Source organism: Erinaceus europaeus, chromosome 12, assembly GCF_950295315.1.
Source record: "Erinaceus europaeus chromosome 12, mEriEur2.1, whole genome shotgun sequence".
NCBI classification, from domain to species: Eukaryota; Metazoa; Chordata; class Mammalia; order Eulipotyphla; family Erinaceidae; genus Erinaceus; species Erinaceus europaeus.
In genome coordinates this window covers 85008038-85020208 of record NC_080173.1, presented here as the reverse complement: position 1 = coordinate 85020208, position 12171 = coordinate 85008038, and the positions used below count along the sequence as shown (strand labels likewise).

The following is a 12171-nucleotide window of genomic DNA, read 5'->3' as shown; positions in this document are numbered from 1 at the left end:
TCTGGTCAATCTCTCTCTTTAGTATTTTTATTCACTTGTTTTGGATAGATCAAGAGAAACTGGGATGGGAGAAGGAAGTAGAGAAGAGAAAAGACACTGAAGCACTGTCTCACCACTCATGAAGCTTCTTCCCTACAGGTGAGGACTGGGAGCTTGAACCCAGGTCCTTGCACACAGCAACATGTGTGCTGTGCTGGGTTTGCCCCCACCCAAACCCTGGTCAATCTATCACTGTCTCTCCCCATTAAAAAAAAAATCAGTATTCAAAATAAAGAAATTTTCCACATTTATCTCAAGATTATACACTCAGATAGAGAAGTTGATTTTTAAAAAATATTTATTTATTTATTCCCTTTTGTTGCCCTTGTTTTTTATTGTTGTAGTTATTACTGTTGTTATTGATGTTGTCATTGTTGGATAGGACAGAGAGAAATGGAAAGAGGAGGGGAAGACGGAGGGGGGGTGGAGAAAGACAGACACCTGCAGACCTGTTTCACCGCCTGTGAAGCGACTCCCTTGCAGGTGGGAAGCCAGGGGCTCAAACCGGGATCCTTACGCTGGTCCTTGAGCTTTGCGCCACCTGTGCTTAACCCGCTGTGCTACCGCCCGACTCCCTTTTTAAAAATTTCTTTATTGTCACTCACTAAAGCAATGAAATTTTCTCAGCTTGTCTTTTGCTCTTTGGTTTTTATTTGTTTGCTTTGTTTTTGTTAAGGTTTTTTGTTTGTTTTTGCTGCTGTTGATTTAAGGGGAGTTGTTTTCTTTGTTTTGGGTATATGTGTTTGTTTTGTCATCACTAAGGCTTCACTGCTCAGAACTAATGGTTTTCAGAAAGGAAGAGAAAGAGGGAGTGGTGGAAAAGACAGGATAGCACAGAAGTTTCCTCTAGTTCTGTGGAGGTCAGCTTCAAACTGGGTCATCTGTAGAACAAAGCAGGAACACTAGCCACATGAGCTGTTTTCCCTGCTCCCAATTAACAATTTTAACTTAGAGCTTCTCAACCAGAAATGGGTTATAGATAAGTATACCTCAGGCAAAACTCTGAGGCCAAACACTTCCAGCTGGGAGTAACTTCCTCCATTTCATTAGCTTATTTCGTCCTGTCATTTTTTTCTAAGTGTACAATGAAAATCTTGAGAATCAAAAAGATCTCAAGAATTGTGCTAATAGTTTACTTTGCACAACCGTTGTGTCTGACTTCAGGACATGTGGCCAGTCCCTTCTAGTTAAGACATGGTATGGTTGTTTGTCAATACTTTTCTTAGGACAGTCAGATCTAAGTTCTTTTCTTTCATTAGTTAAACTCAACTTAGTTTCAAAGTTACATTCTAAAAAGTGTAGTAATGTGTATGATTACCCTAATCTATTCTTAACATAGTTTATATAAACGTAGCTGGCATCTACCTTAAGGGAGATATGAATGAAGCAGACCCCTAGGTAGAACATGCAGAGGAGGCCTGTTCCCTGTGGGTACAGGCAGCCCTTTAGGGGGGCTGATGGGGAGACAGGAAGAGAGCAAGTTGTATATGATTACAAAGCTGAAAGCTGTAAGTCTAGGGCTGTAGCTTGGGAGAAGAGGGCTGAGAGCCCAAGGCTGGGCGTGCTCATATGGCCACGCTGTTCTCCACCAGGCTGGGCCGCAGGTACTCATAGGGAATATCCAGCTTTGCATTCCGGAGTTCAATTTCCTTATCCATGACAGCCAGCTCTTCCCTGAACTTCTGCAGCACAGCCTTGGCCTCAGGGGATGAAAAATACTCCTCACTATGCTGCCCCACAGTTACCTGGGATGGAGAAAAAAAAGGCAGTGGAAAAGCTTATGGCCCTGACTTTGGACTTCTACCCCACAGCTGCTCCCATCCTCAGGAGCCTGGGCACCTGGCTCTCACCGCAATGGGCTGGCGTCTGCCCAGCTGCCAAGTGATGGACATCTGGAGAGAAGCCTGGTGGAAGTTGGGCAGCGTTGCTATCACTGTCTTCAGGGTCGCATCCTTGGTGTTTGGTGGAGGCATCCTCATGGTGCAAGGTGTGTTGGGGACCCAAGTAAACCAATCCAGCTAAGAAGGGGGCAGAGTTTTAGAGCTAACATCTGCTAAACTTGTCTAGAACTACTGGGCACAGCCTCCTCCCTCCCTCCCTTCCTCCCTGACTCCAAGGACAGATATTCAGTGGCCCACTGCCCACAGGAAATACCTGACCCAGGTGGATAGAAGAATGCTGGCCGGTACAGGTGAAGATGCACATGGTGATGAAGCGGCAAGCCTCCTCCAAGGACTGTAGGGAGATAGGAAAGCCTGCAACCGTGGAGGGGAATTAGAAGCTGTGAGGCCAGGAAAGGAAACAGAGCTCAGAGAGATGGCACCGAGAGGGGTTGGGGTGAGCACAGGGACCAAGGGCTCTCGGTAGCTATTGTGGGGACTGGCATGGGTTGGGGAAAGGGTCATGGAGAGGGACACACGGAAATCTGCTGGGAAGGCCCAATTCAGTGGGTCACTGGCATGGTTCATACAGACTTATAAGAGTCAACTGGTTTAGGTTTTGAGTGAGCGGACTGGCATTGCATTAGCCACAATGGGGGTGTTTATACCATGGACGTGGGCAAATGCTACACATACCCCCACCCCACCCCCACCCCCAGGGAATTGCACTGTCAAATATTTATGAGCAACAGTTGGTCCAACCTCATCTGGGACCTCAAGGACTTCTGGGTGCATAGGACAGGGGCCTGTCTCCAATTGAGATGAAAAGGAACATGGGAAGGGCTTTGGACCTTTTTATAGGGTCTGGAAATGCTTCTGGAAGATTCCCTACAAGGAGAGAGAATTCTGGGAGAGATTCCTAGGGAGATTCTCTTGTGTTAGAAGTCTCAAACCAAGAGCTCATCTTACCTCGGTCCTGGGCCCCTTGCAACCCAATTTCAGTGATCTCGCGACACCAGGCCTGAAGTTCGTAATCCTCTTTCACAGACTCGTCTGTCTTATAGTAAATATCCATAATTCCCTTCACATAGCTGTCCATCAAGGGGTCAGAACGAGAAAGCAGAAACTGGAAGGTTATCCCCAGGCTCTCTTCTTTGCCCACATACCAGGCCAGGAACTTCAGCCCCCAACATAAGCTTCCTGTTTTCCGGGCCTCCTCCCGCACGCCTGTCCCCAGTAGCCCTGCCTCACCTATGCATGATGTTCCAGAGTTGCAAGGCATCTTGGCCATAGTAGGAAGACGGGACTCCCAGGAGGCCCCGGTCAGCCAGGTCGTCAGGGGGACAGAATGAGCGGTAGGTTAACAAGGCTCCGGCTTTTTTGAGCAGATCCATGTGGCCTCCCCCACCTGTGCTCACCACCTGAGAAGCAAAGTCAGGCATATCAACCCACCTCAAAGCCAGAGACAGAAAGAGTGTGGACCCCAGAACATCGCTTTCACTTCTCACACCTGATCAAACACTCATACCTGGTCAAACACTCCAAAGTTAGAAATCAGTCCATTCCTGGCCCGGGCATTAATTTCCATGGTGTATCGCAGGTGGGGAATCATAAGCTAGAGGGGAGAAGAGAGGGGAAGAAAAGAGTCAGAAAGGAAGTGTGGCAGGAAAGTTGGATTGAAACAGCAGGAAGGGTACCAGGTCTTCGGGACAAGCATAGATGTGAAGCTCAGTGACTTCTCACCAACAGCCTTTAATTGATTTGTAATTCGTTCCACAAACCATTGACTCATTGTTCTGTGGTCACTGAAAGAAATCGCTCTCCTTCTCCATTCACATAAAATTGTCCAAAGTGCAACTCAATGTTTCTCAGCCTTTTTTTCATCCTCTCTCCTCTACAGAACCTTCATTATATATTCCCTCCAGGGTTATTGCTGGGGCTCAGTGCCTGCACTACAAATCTGGTGTTCAAACCAGAATCCTTGAGCCGGTCTTTGCGCTTTGTGCCATATATATGCTTAACCCGCTGCACTACTGCCCTGCCCCATATATATCCTCCATGAAATGTTAAATACAGATGTACATATATTTGTTGTGTATTGTGTGTATATGTGCTTTATAATGAAAAGGATGTTTGCCCTCCCCCCAAAAAAAACATAAATACCACTTGGAGGCATAAGTGCCCCTTTGAGAATGAGAATGCATGATCCAACCTGCTGCCTCTAAGCTGCCTATCTCACCTACCTCCTGGACTTTCTCTCCTACTCTCACCCCTTTGTTCACCACACTCACCTTCCTTGTGTTCTTCAAACATGCCAAACTTATTCCTGCCTCAGGACCTTTCCCCTTTCTTAGAGCAGCGTGACCCTTGATTATTCCATAGCTGATTTCTCACTGCCATCTCCAAAGGCAGTCTTTCCTCACAGCCCAGACTAAGCCCATCACCACACCACCCTGAGTGGACTCTCTGCACTGTACTTACCACAGCTGATATGCTGTAATATAAGCTTAACTTTCTATTCGTCTTTAATGGAAATTTAATAATGCCCAAAGGCCAAGATCTTGCCCGTTACGTTTAGCACAGGTGCCTAGAATGTTCTTGTCCCATGGAAGGTATCCAAGGGAAAGCAGTTAATAGGTGAATACTCTATTGGCTGTAATAAGCCAAGCTAATGTTATTGACCTAAGACCTCTCTAACTTGCTTTATGTGTTACTATTTTAGAACTATTCCAAACTCCTGGGAAAATATTATACATTATGGTCCTCTCCTGTTCAGTGGAATCCTGGGTCACTTGCCTGTACTGTTTACCTATTGTGCGTGTGTATCTGTTCTGATGAAAGCACAGAGCAAGCTCACTCCCTTGCTCACTGGCCCTGCCCATACTGAGAGACTGCTCAGAGAATAGGCCTCCAGAAGTGGGGCTATCCCATAGGGCAGAGAGAGAGAGGCAGGCAAGAGAGAAAGGACTAAGGCTTACCTTGAAGACGGGGTGTACTGATGGAAGACACCTCATGGTGGCCACAGCAAAGACCTCAGCCATCAAGTGGCCCCTCAGAAGATGAGACTGTAGCTCATGAAGCTGGAAGTCAGAGCTACGGACCCAGCACTTGGCCAAAAGCCAGACCATGGGAGGATCAGTTGGCAGGAAAAGGACTGGGGGACTGGATCCCAGTTGAGGCAACTGGAGCTGGAGCAATGACAAGGGTATAAAGAGAGGGAATGAGTGCTACGTGCAATCAACCTCTTCCTCCTCCCTCCCATCTCTCCATCTGACTGTGGCTCCTCCCTGGTATCCCAGCCCCTCTTCCTCCTTCCTACTCACTCAGCCATGTTGACTGTGCAAGCAGTGCTGCTTCAGTCTCCTGAGCCACTGCCCTCCACTTCCCCTTTCTGTCCCTCCAGCATGGATAAGAGTCAGTCTCTCAGCTTCCTTCATCCCACACATTTCAGCCTCTCTCCAACCTGTCAACACCACCCCCTACGCAGCTAAGTCTACAGTTCTCAACTGCCCTGCCACATTACTAACTAATGATTACAATTCAAATGCCTCTCTAGCTGGCCAGACCAAAAACTGACCCAAGTACCTTCTCCTCTCTATTTGTCCAATTTCTGCAAGTGCCTAACTACTTCCTCCTTTCCCCTCTCCTTGAATCCAAACCACTTTCATTTTCCTTTGCATTCTCTTCCATCTTTCCCTCTATTGCCTTATCACCTCCACCAGGGACAACTGCTGTGGCATGTCACCTAATCTCTGTGTCTATTCATTCCTCTTCCATCTACCCTATACACAAGGGCCTATCTAGAACATCTTTCACAACAGCCTCCACCCTCTTCCCATGTTCATACTCTTGAACTTGAAATCTATCACTCAACATGGTCTGGTTCCTGGCATCTCACACTGTTTCCCAGCGTTCCATTTGCTGTGCACCAGGCAATCTCCTGACTCCTGTACTCTCACTCTCTCCTACAGGCCTCTCTGCCCAGCCCATTTTATCTTGGTGTTGGAAGAAGTCCAGCCCCTCCCTCCTGCTTGAAGATCTAAGTCTTTTTTTTTTTTTTAAAGATTGTTTTAGTATTTATTTATTCCCTTTTGTTGCCCTTGTTGTTTTATTGTTGTAGTTATTATTGTGTTATTGATGTCATTGTTGTTGGATAAGAAGCGACCCCTCCCCCCGCAGGTAGGGAGCTGGGGACTCTAACAGGGATCCTTGATTTTTTTTTTAAGATATTTATTTATTTACTTACTTATTACCTTTTGTTGCCCTTGTTGTTTTGTTGTTGTCGTTGTTGGACAGGACAGAGAGAAATGGAGAGAGGAGGGGAAGACAGAGGGGGGAGAGAAAGATAGACACCTGCAGACCTGTTTCACCGCTTGTGAAGTGACTCCACTGCAGATGGGGAGCCGGGGGCTCGAACCAGGATCCTTATGCCGGTCCTTGCACTTTGGGCCATGTGCGCTTAACCCACTGCGCTACTGCCGGACTCCTGAAGATCTAAGTCTTATCCCATCAATAAGGCTCATGCCCACCCTTCCTCTAATGGTCTCTCCAAGACTGTCTGCATCCTTAGGAGCTTGTCAGTGCTGAAGCTTATTCAGATTTTCCCTCTTTGATCTCCCTAGCTAGACTGCAACTTGGCACTTCCTCCTCTGATACCCCCCCAGTGCCTTAGCACAAAACCTTTGCACAGAGTGGGTACTTGGTGAATCTGAATGAGGGACTAAGCTGAAAAGCCAACCATAGTGGGGGTGGGGGGGCAGAAACCACGAGTCTTCATCACCTGGATGGCCATGGGAATGAGGTTCCCATCAGGCTGTAGTTTCAGCATGACCAGAGGGGCAGCCAAGTACTGCTTACAACACAGGATGGTATTGGCCTTGATTCCATCCAGCAGGGCATAGTCAGCTTCAAACAGTGTGCCTTCCTGGGTCGAGTAAAAGCCGACACTTATCAGCATAAGACATCTTCCCACCCTCATGCCCCCCCAAAAAAAGAAGAAGGAAATTAACTTGTCTCAACCATCTACTCTGTACCACCTTGTGGGGCCTAAGCCTCATATAATTAATTCTCATATATTAATCATTAATTCTCCCAGATACTTAATTTAATACTTATCATAAGAAAATCATCATAGGGAGTCGGGCGGTAGCACAGCGGGTTAAGCACAATTGGTGCAAAAGTGCAAGGACCAGCATAAGGATCCCGGTTCAAGCCCCTGGCTCCCCACCTGCAGGGGGGGTTGCTTCACAGGCAGTGAAGCAGGTCTGCAGATGTCTATCCTTCTCTCTCCCTCTCTGTCTTCCCCTCCTCTCTCCATTTCTCTCTGTCCTATCCAACAACAACAATAATAACTACAATGGTAAAAAAGAAAATTATCATAGATAATAAAATAACATAACAAAATAATAAAATAACATAACAGAAATCATTATTTTTTCCACTGTAGCTTTAACTTTGTGCCATTCCACCACTCCCATCAGTCTCTCTGTTTTCTTTCCGTTTTTTTGTCCTCAGTTGGAGAGGGAGTGGAAGAGCACAGCACTGCTCCACTCATCATGAAGCTTCCCCTTTGCACAGTGCTCCCATGCAGTGGCTCATGGCTCGAACCCAGGTCCTTGCACTCAGTAAAGTGTGACCTTTACCAGGTGAGCTATCTCCTGGTCCCCTCGTCCCAACTTTATAGAAGAGGAAACAGATTATTGGAGAGGACAGGCAGCTTGCCTGATGTCACAGTTAATAAAAAAGCAGATTCAGGACCCATAGCCAAGCCTGTCTCACTCTGTAACCCCATGAGTTTTTCCCCTCCCTCTCCCGATTGACCCACGTTGATTCTGAATTATCAAACCCATTCCTGACGCTGATTCTTTTACTCCACACCCTGCCAAAATCCCTAGCACGAAGAACCAGTTTTATTTCTTCATTTTGTCTCTATACCCATCCTCCACAGCAAGCACTTGTCACTGAGAGTGGAAGACTAGCTGAGCCCCTCCAAGGTTGCTTGGGAGTTCCATGGGACCCCCTCTTGCCATCCAGCAGCAAGCTGCACCTACAGGGGATGCTGTAGCTGAGTAAACGCTGACCCCACCTCCATTCCACAGTGTGGCCTCCTCAAAGATCTTGGATCCCTACCTGAAGCTCCTTCTCCAGCTGAGCCTGTACCTCCTCTGTTCCTGGAGGAAACACCAGGCGTTCAGGAAAGCAAGTAGAGCGTCTCAGCAACATGGGGTTGGCCCCATTGAGAAACTGGTACCCAAAAAAGGCATCATCCTGCCAGGAGTCCCGCACCCGTGCTGAAGATGAGTTGTAGAGTAGATCATGGTGAGATCTGAGCTCCTGCCCCCCCACCCCCAGTTCCCCCCAAGCTATCTCCCACATGACCCCCGTGTTCCAAGGGGACCCCAATTTCTGGTCTTCCAGCCCTGAGTTCTTACACTGCATGGGCTAGTGGGTAGGGGTACTAACCAGCTAGCTTGCTCTGGCCACACCAGAAGATTCGGTTGAAGTTGTCCAGGCTGTCCCAGGAAGCAAGAGCATTTAAAGAGTCTTTGACAGCTAGTTCGGCAAGCCTTCAGGGAAGCAGAGACAAATAGAATTATGCTCACAATTGCACATTACAACTCATGTTGGGTTGGTCCATTCCTGTTCAGTTCTGGACTCCCTGACCTCTGCTAGATTTGGACACCTCCCTCTCACCCTTGTGCTCACCCCTTGGCCAGTGAAGCCTCAAAGTCAATTCTTTTGTCCTCTAGGAATCTCTCATCTGCCGGAAGGTCTTCTTTTGTGTCCCCAATCATGTTCAGGATTAACCCATCCTTCCAGGTGCCCCACCTGTGGCACAAAGTTTATATCAGGCTTTGGCATTGGGGAGGTTCAGCAGTTCGCTATGGGGTTGGGAGAACATGGGCTTGGGAGTGGGGCTGACCGATAAATCTTCTTTCTCTCCTGCAGCTCCTCCTCTCTGTGCTTCTTGTATAGACCTTTACGGTCGCTGACCACCGTGCAGCCTACAGGAATGAGAGTGAGGGCATAGGCAGTGAGGCTGCTCCCAAGACCCTCTCCCCTGGTCCTCCCTAAGGTTCCTTCTTATCCCTCCTTTCCCACGGGCCAGTTCTGAGCACTCCGCATCCCTAACCCCATCCCCTTGCCTCTTCAAGCCAGCTCCAGCAATCTGTCTCAAGCCAGAGAGAGAGCAGAATGTCTGTGCAAAAGACTTTCATGCCTGTGTCTCTGAGCCCAGGTTCAGTCTCCAGCACTGAGCTGGAGCAGTGTTCTGGTTCAATCTCCAGCACCACCATAAGCCAGAGCTGAGCAGTGCTCTGGTTAAATGATGATGATGTTGATGATGATGAAGAAGAACTAATAAATAAAAGAAAATTTTACGAAACAGTCTGGCTTTTCCACAATCTGCAAAGGCCTTGCCCTCTATGTTTTGGCTTCTTCTCTTTCTGGCTTTTCTTGTGCCCTAGAGGCCTCCCCCCACACCACCCCCCAGTGCTCACCAGTGCCCTCGGCCAGGGTCATGATGCCAGTGCCCTTCACCCAGTGGTAGCAGGGAAACTTGAATTCCTCCCCATTGGTCCCAGGGCCCTGCACAGAGATCCAGTTGCAGAACCAAGCATCATCCTGCAAGGTGCACTTTTTGCTCATTTTCACGAACAACAGTGGGCCCAGGTAGTCCTTTACATCCACCTTGAATTCTACTTCCTGTGGGTGACAAAAGGGGTTCTGTGTCAGTGCAGCTGATAGGAAGGGGCCCTCAGACTGAGCCCTGCTCGCCCCCAAAATATTCTTCCTCTGAGTCTCCGGAAAAATGGTACAAAAGGAGTGAGAAAGAGAGGGTACAAAAGCACTATTTGGGATGGTGGAATTCTTCAGTCTGAGGTGGGGAGAGGAGCATGTGCACCCCTTCCTTCACTTTGTCTTCCCTGTGTCACTTATTGTGACAACTGATGGGCTGGGCTCCTGGCATAAGATCCTGAGCAACCTTACAGTTGAACCAGGGGACATTTTTGGCCAAGAAGTTACAGCTAAGGGGCAGGGCTGTCACGTAACCACCAAGGATGAGCTTTGGGCAGAAGTCGCAACTCACCTTGGGGCCACTCCCTTGAAGAGGATGGAGAGAATGTGAGCAAAGAGAGGGAGATGAAAAGCCCCATCCGCAGGGGGAAAGCTTTGTGAGTGGTGAAGCAGTGTTGCAGGTGTCTCTCTGTCTCTCTCCTCTCGATCATCCCCTCCCCTCTTGATTTCTGGTTGTCTCTATCCAATCAATAACTAAAGATTAAAAATTCAAAACAAAAATGCCAGGCAAAGGTGTCCCAAGGCACAGAGCTGGAAAGAGCAGAGGCAGAGCACAGGTGATGAGGGTGAACTTCCTCAGAGAAGTGGAGCCTGAACTCCAGGTGGAGGGTGGGCCCCTGAGCTAGTTCTAAGATAAAGGTAAGGTTCTTGGGCTCGGCCCTGGGAACAAGTGGAAGCCATGAGAACATTTTAAGCCAGGAGGGTAATGTTTTGTCGATGGGAAAGGTAATTTGTGAGATGTATCTGATTCAGAAATACTGAGGAAGGTAGGAGTGAGTGGAAGGAGCCACCTAGACAACAGTGGTGGCGATTCTGGGCATCAGGATGTGGACACTCGGGAAGTCCTGAAGGTAAGGTAGCGAGCAGGGCTACAGGGATACGCGTGCGTGGCACCTGGGGAAAACAAGAAAGGGGGGGGGGGTCTGGAAGGAGAGCAAGGTGTTGAGAGGAGCTGGAGTAGTAAGAGCCAGGGACGCATACCTGGAAGAAAAGATGGATGAGGGAATGCAGGTTGGGAAATGCATGTTCTCATCCTGTCTTCTTCCTCCCAGCCTCTCTTTGGTCCTCTTCCCCCCACCTCCTGCCCCACAATAAAGAAAGTCTGAAATCACAGCTTTCAAGAAAAGAGAATGGAGAGAGAGGGAGAGAATGGAGGGAAGGAAGAAAGGAAGGAAAAATAAGAGAGAACAGAGGAAACTGGACAGACAGCCACTCCAAGAACTGCCGAATGTAAAGAACAGCGAGGATAGCGCACAAGAGCATCCCGGGAGGCAGGACCTGAGAGCTCACCGCGCAGCGCCGCCCCGGTCGCTTACTGGCCGGTGCGAGGGCGCTCTGCTCCCGCCCCTCCTGCCAGTCTAGGCCACCTGCCGCGAGGGGTGCAGCCCGCTCCCCCAGCCCCCGACTCCCGACAACTCACCTTGCCGGGCAGCGCCGGCCGCAGACAGCTCCCCAGATAGGCCTCCCCGTGCTGGCCGACCAGCCACATCTTCACCTGGTTGGTGGAGCCCGCGTAAAACGAGCACCCGGTGGACACGCGGATGCGGTACTGAACCATCTCGCCCAAGGACACTGAGCCTTCTGCGGGGCGAAGCTTAATGACCGCAGCGTATAACTGAATTAGAGACTCCGCCCCGTGTTGGCGTCGGGGGTGGGGGGCGGGAAGTCTCCCCAGAAATCTGCCCCAGTGCGAGAAGGTGGGGCCCTGAGGAGGGCGGGGATGCAGAGTATCAGTTGGATGGAAGGGATGAGGCAAATAAGGTTGGGGGCAGAAAAACATGCAGGAATAAAGAATAAACACTGGGGTCTCTCTCCTTCTCCCTCTCCCTCTCCCTCTCCCTCTCCCTCTCCCTCTCCCTCTCCCTCTCCCTCTTTCTCTCTCTCTCTCACACACACACCACTTCACAACTTGGTTCACCTCTGCAGGGGCGGGTAAATGGGCCAAGGAGACAGGCTCTGCAGCAACCTCTAAGCAAACTCCTCTAGGGCCACTGAATTTATTTTAACCAATTTTATGCATTTAGTTGCCTTCCCTGGACCAAGGAGGGCCTGGCCTCACTGCTTTCTACCACATAAACCTCCAAGTCTGTATTACCAAACGTCCTGATATTCAAAGTCCTTGGTCCTCTGGCCCTTCTCTCCATCTCCTGTCTCCCCCCTTTACACTGTTTCCTGGAAGCCACTATGCTGTTCACTTGCAGTCCCTACTTCTGTTCAGTCCTCTAAACCCTAGTTAGGCGCCAGTTTGTGTTTTTTTCCCCACAGTTTTCCTCAGCTATTCCACTTCCCTAATCCACCAGATCTCATCAATCAGTTTTCCTCTCTGCCATATCCACCCTCTTGCATGCTTCTGTTAACTGCACACTTAGTACCACGTGGTAGAAATGTATTTGTATCCTAAAGGAGAAATACTCTTGGGGCTTTTTTATAATTGCTTGTGTGGCCCGGGAGGTGG

The 12171-nt window shown here is 49.0% G+C and overlaps 1 protein-coding gene across 1 annotated transcript; it reads right to left on the bottom strand.

Annotated features, from left to right (window-relative positions):
* Positions 1 to 737: 737 nt before the first annotated feature.
* Positions 738 to 11303, bottom strand: ALOX15 (arachidonate 15-lipoxygenase). The gene is made up of 14 exons (XM_007521618.3): positions 11137 to 11303; positions 9419 to 9623; positions 8842 to 8923; positions 8625 to 8747; positions 8382 to 8485; positions 8049 to 8209; positions 6700 to 6843; positions 4898 to 5107; positions 3448 to 3534; positions 3171 to 3340; positions 2889 to 3010; positions 2194 to 2294; positions 1890 to 2057; positions 738 to 1784 (listed from the first exon to the last, which is right to left on the bottom strand). Exons 1-14 carry the CDS (start codon positions 11272 to 11274, stop codon positions 1605 to 1607), a joined length of 1995 nt encoding a protein of 664 aa, XP_007521680.1. The 5' UTR covers positions 11275 to 11303; the 3' UTR covers positions 738 to 1604.
* Positions 11304 to 12171: the final 868 nt, after the last annotated feature.

Excerpts from the sequence above, each read along its gene's own strand:
- ALOX15 (XM_007521618.3), bottom strand. The coding sequence starts at position 11,274 with ATGGTTCAGTACCGCATCCGCGTGTCCACCGGGTGCTCGTTTTACGCG. Across the intron at positions 8,748-8,841 it reads GAGAGAAAGAAGATTTATCG|GTGGGGCACCTGGAAGGATG; the intron begins GTCAGCCCCACT and ends TTTGTGCCACAG. Across the intron at positions 6,844-8,048 it reads AGCTGGAGAAGGAGCTTCAG|GAAGGCACACTGTTTGAAGC; the intron begins GTAGGGATCCAA and ends TACTCGACCCAG.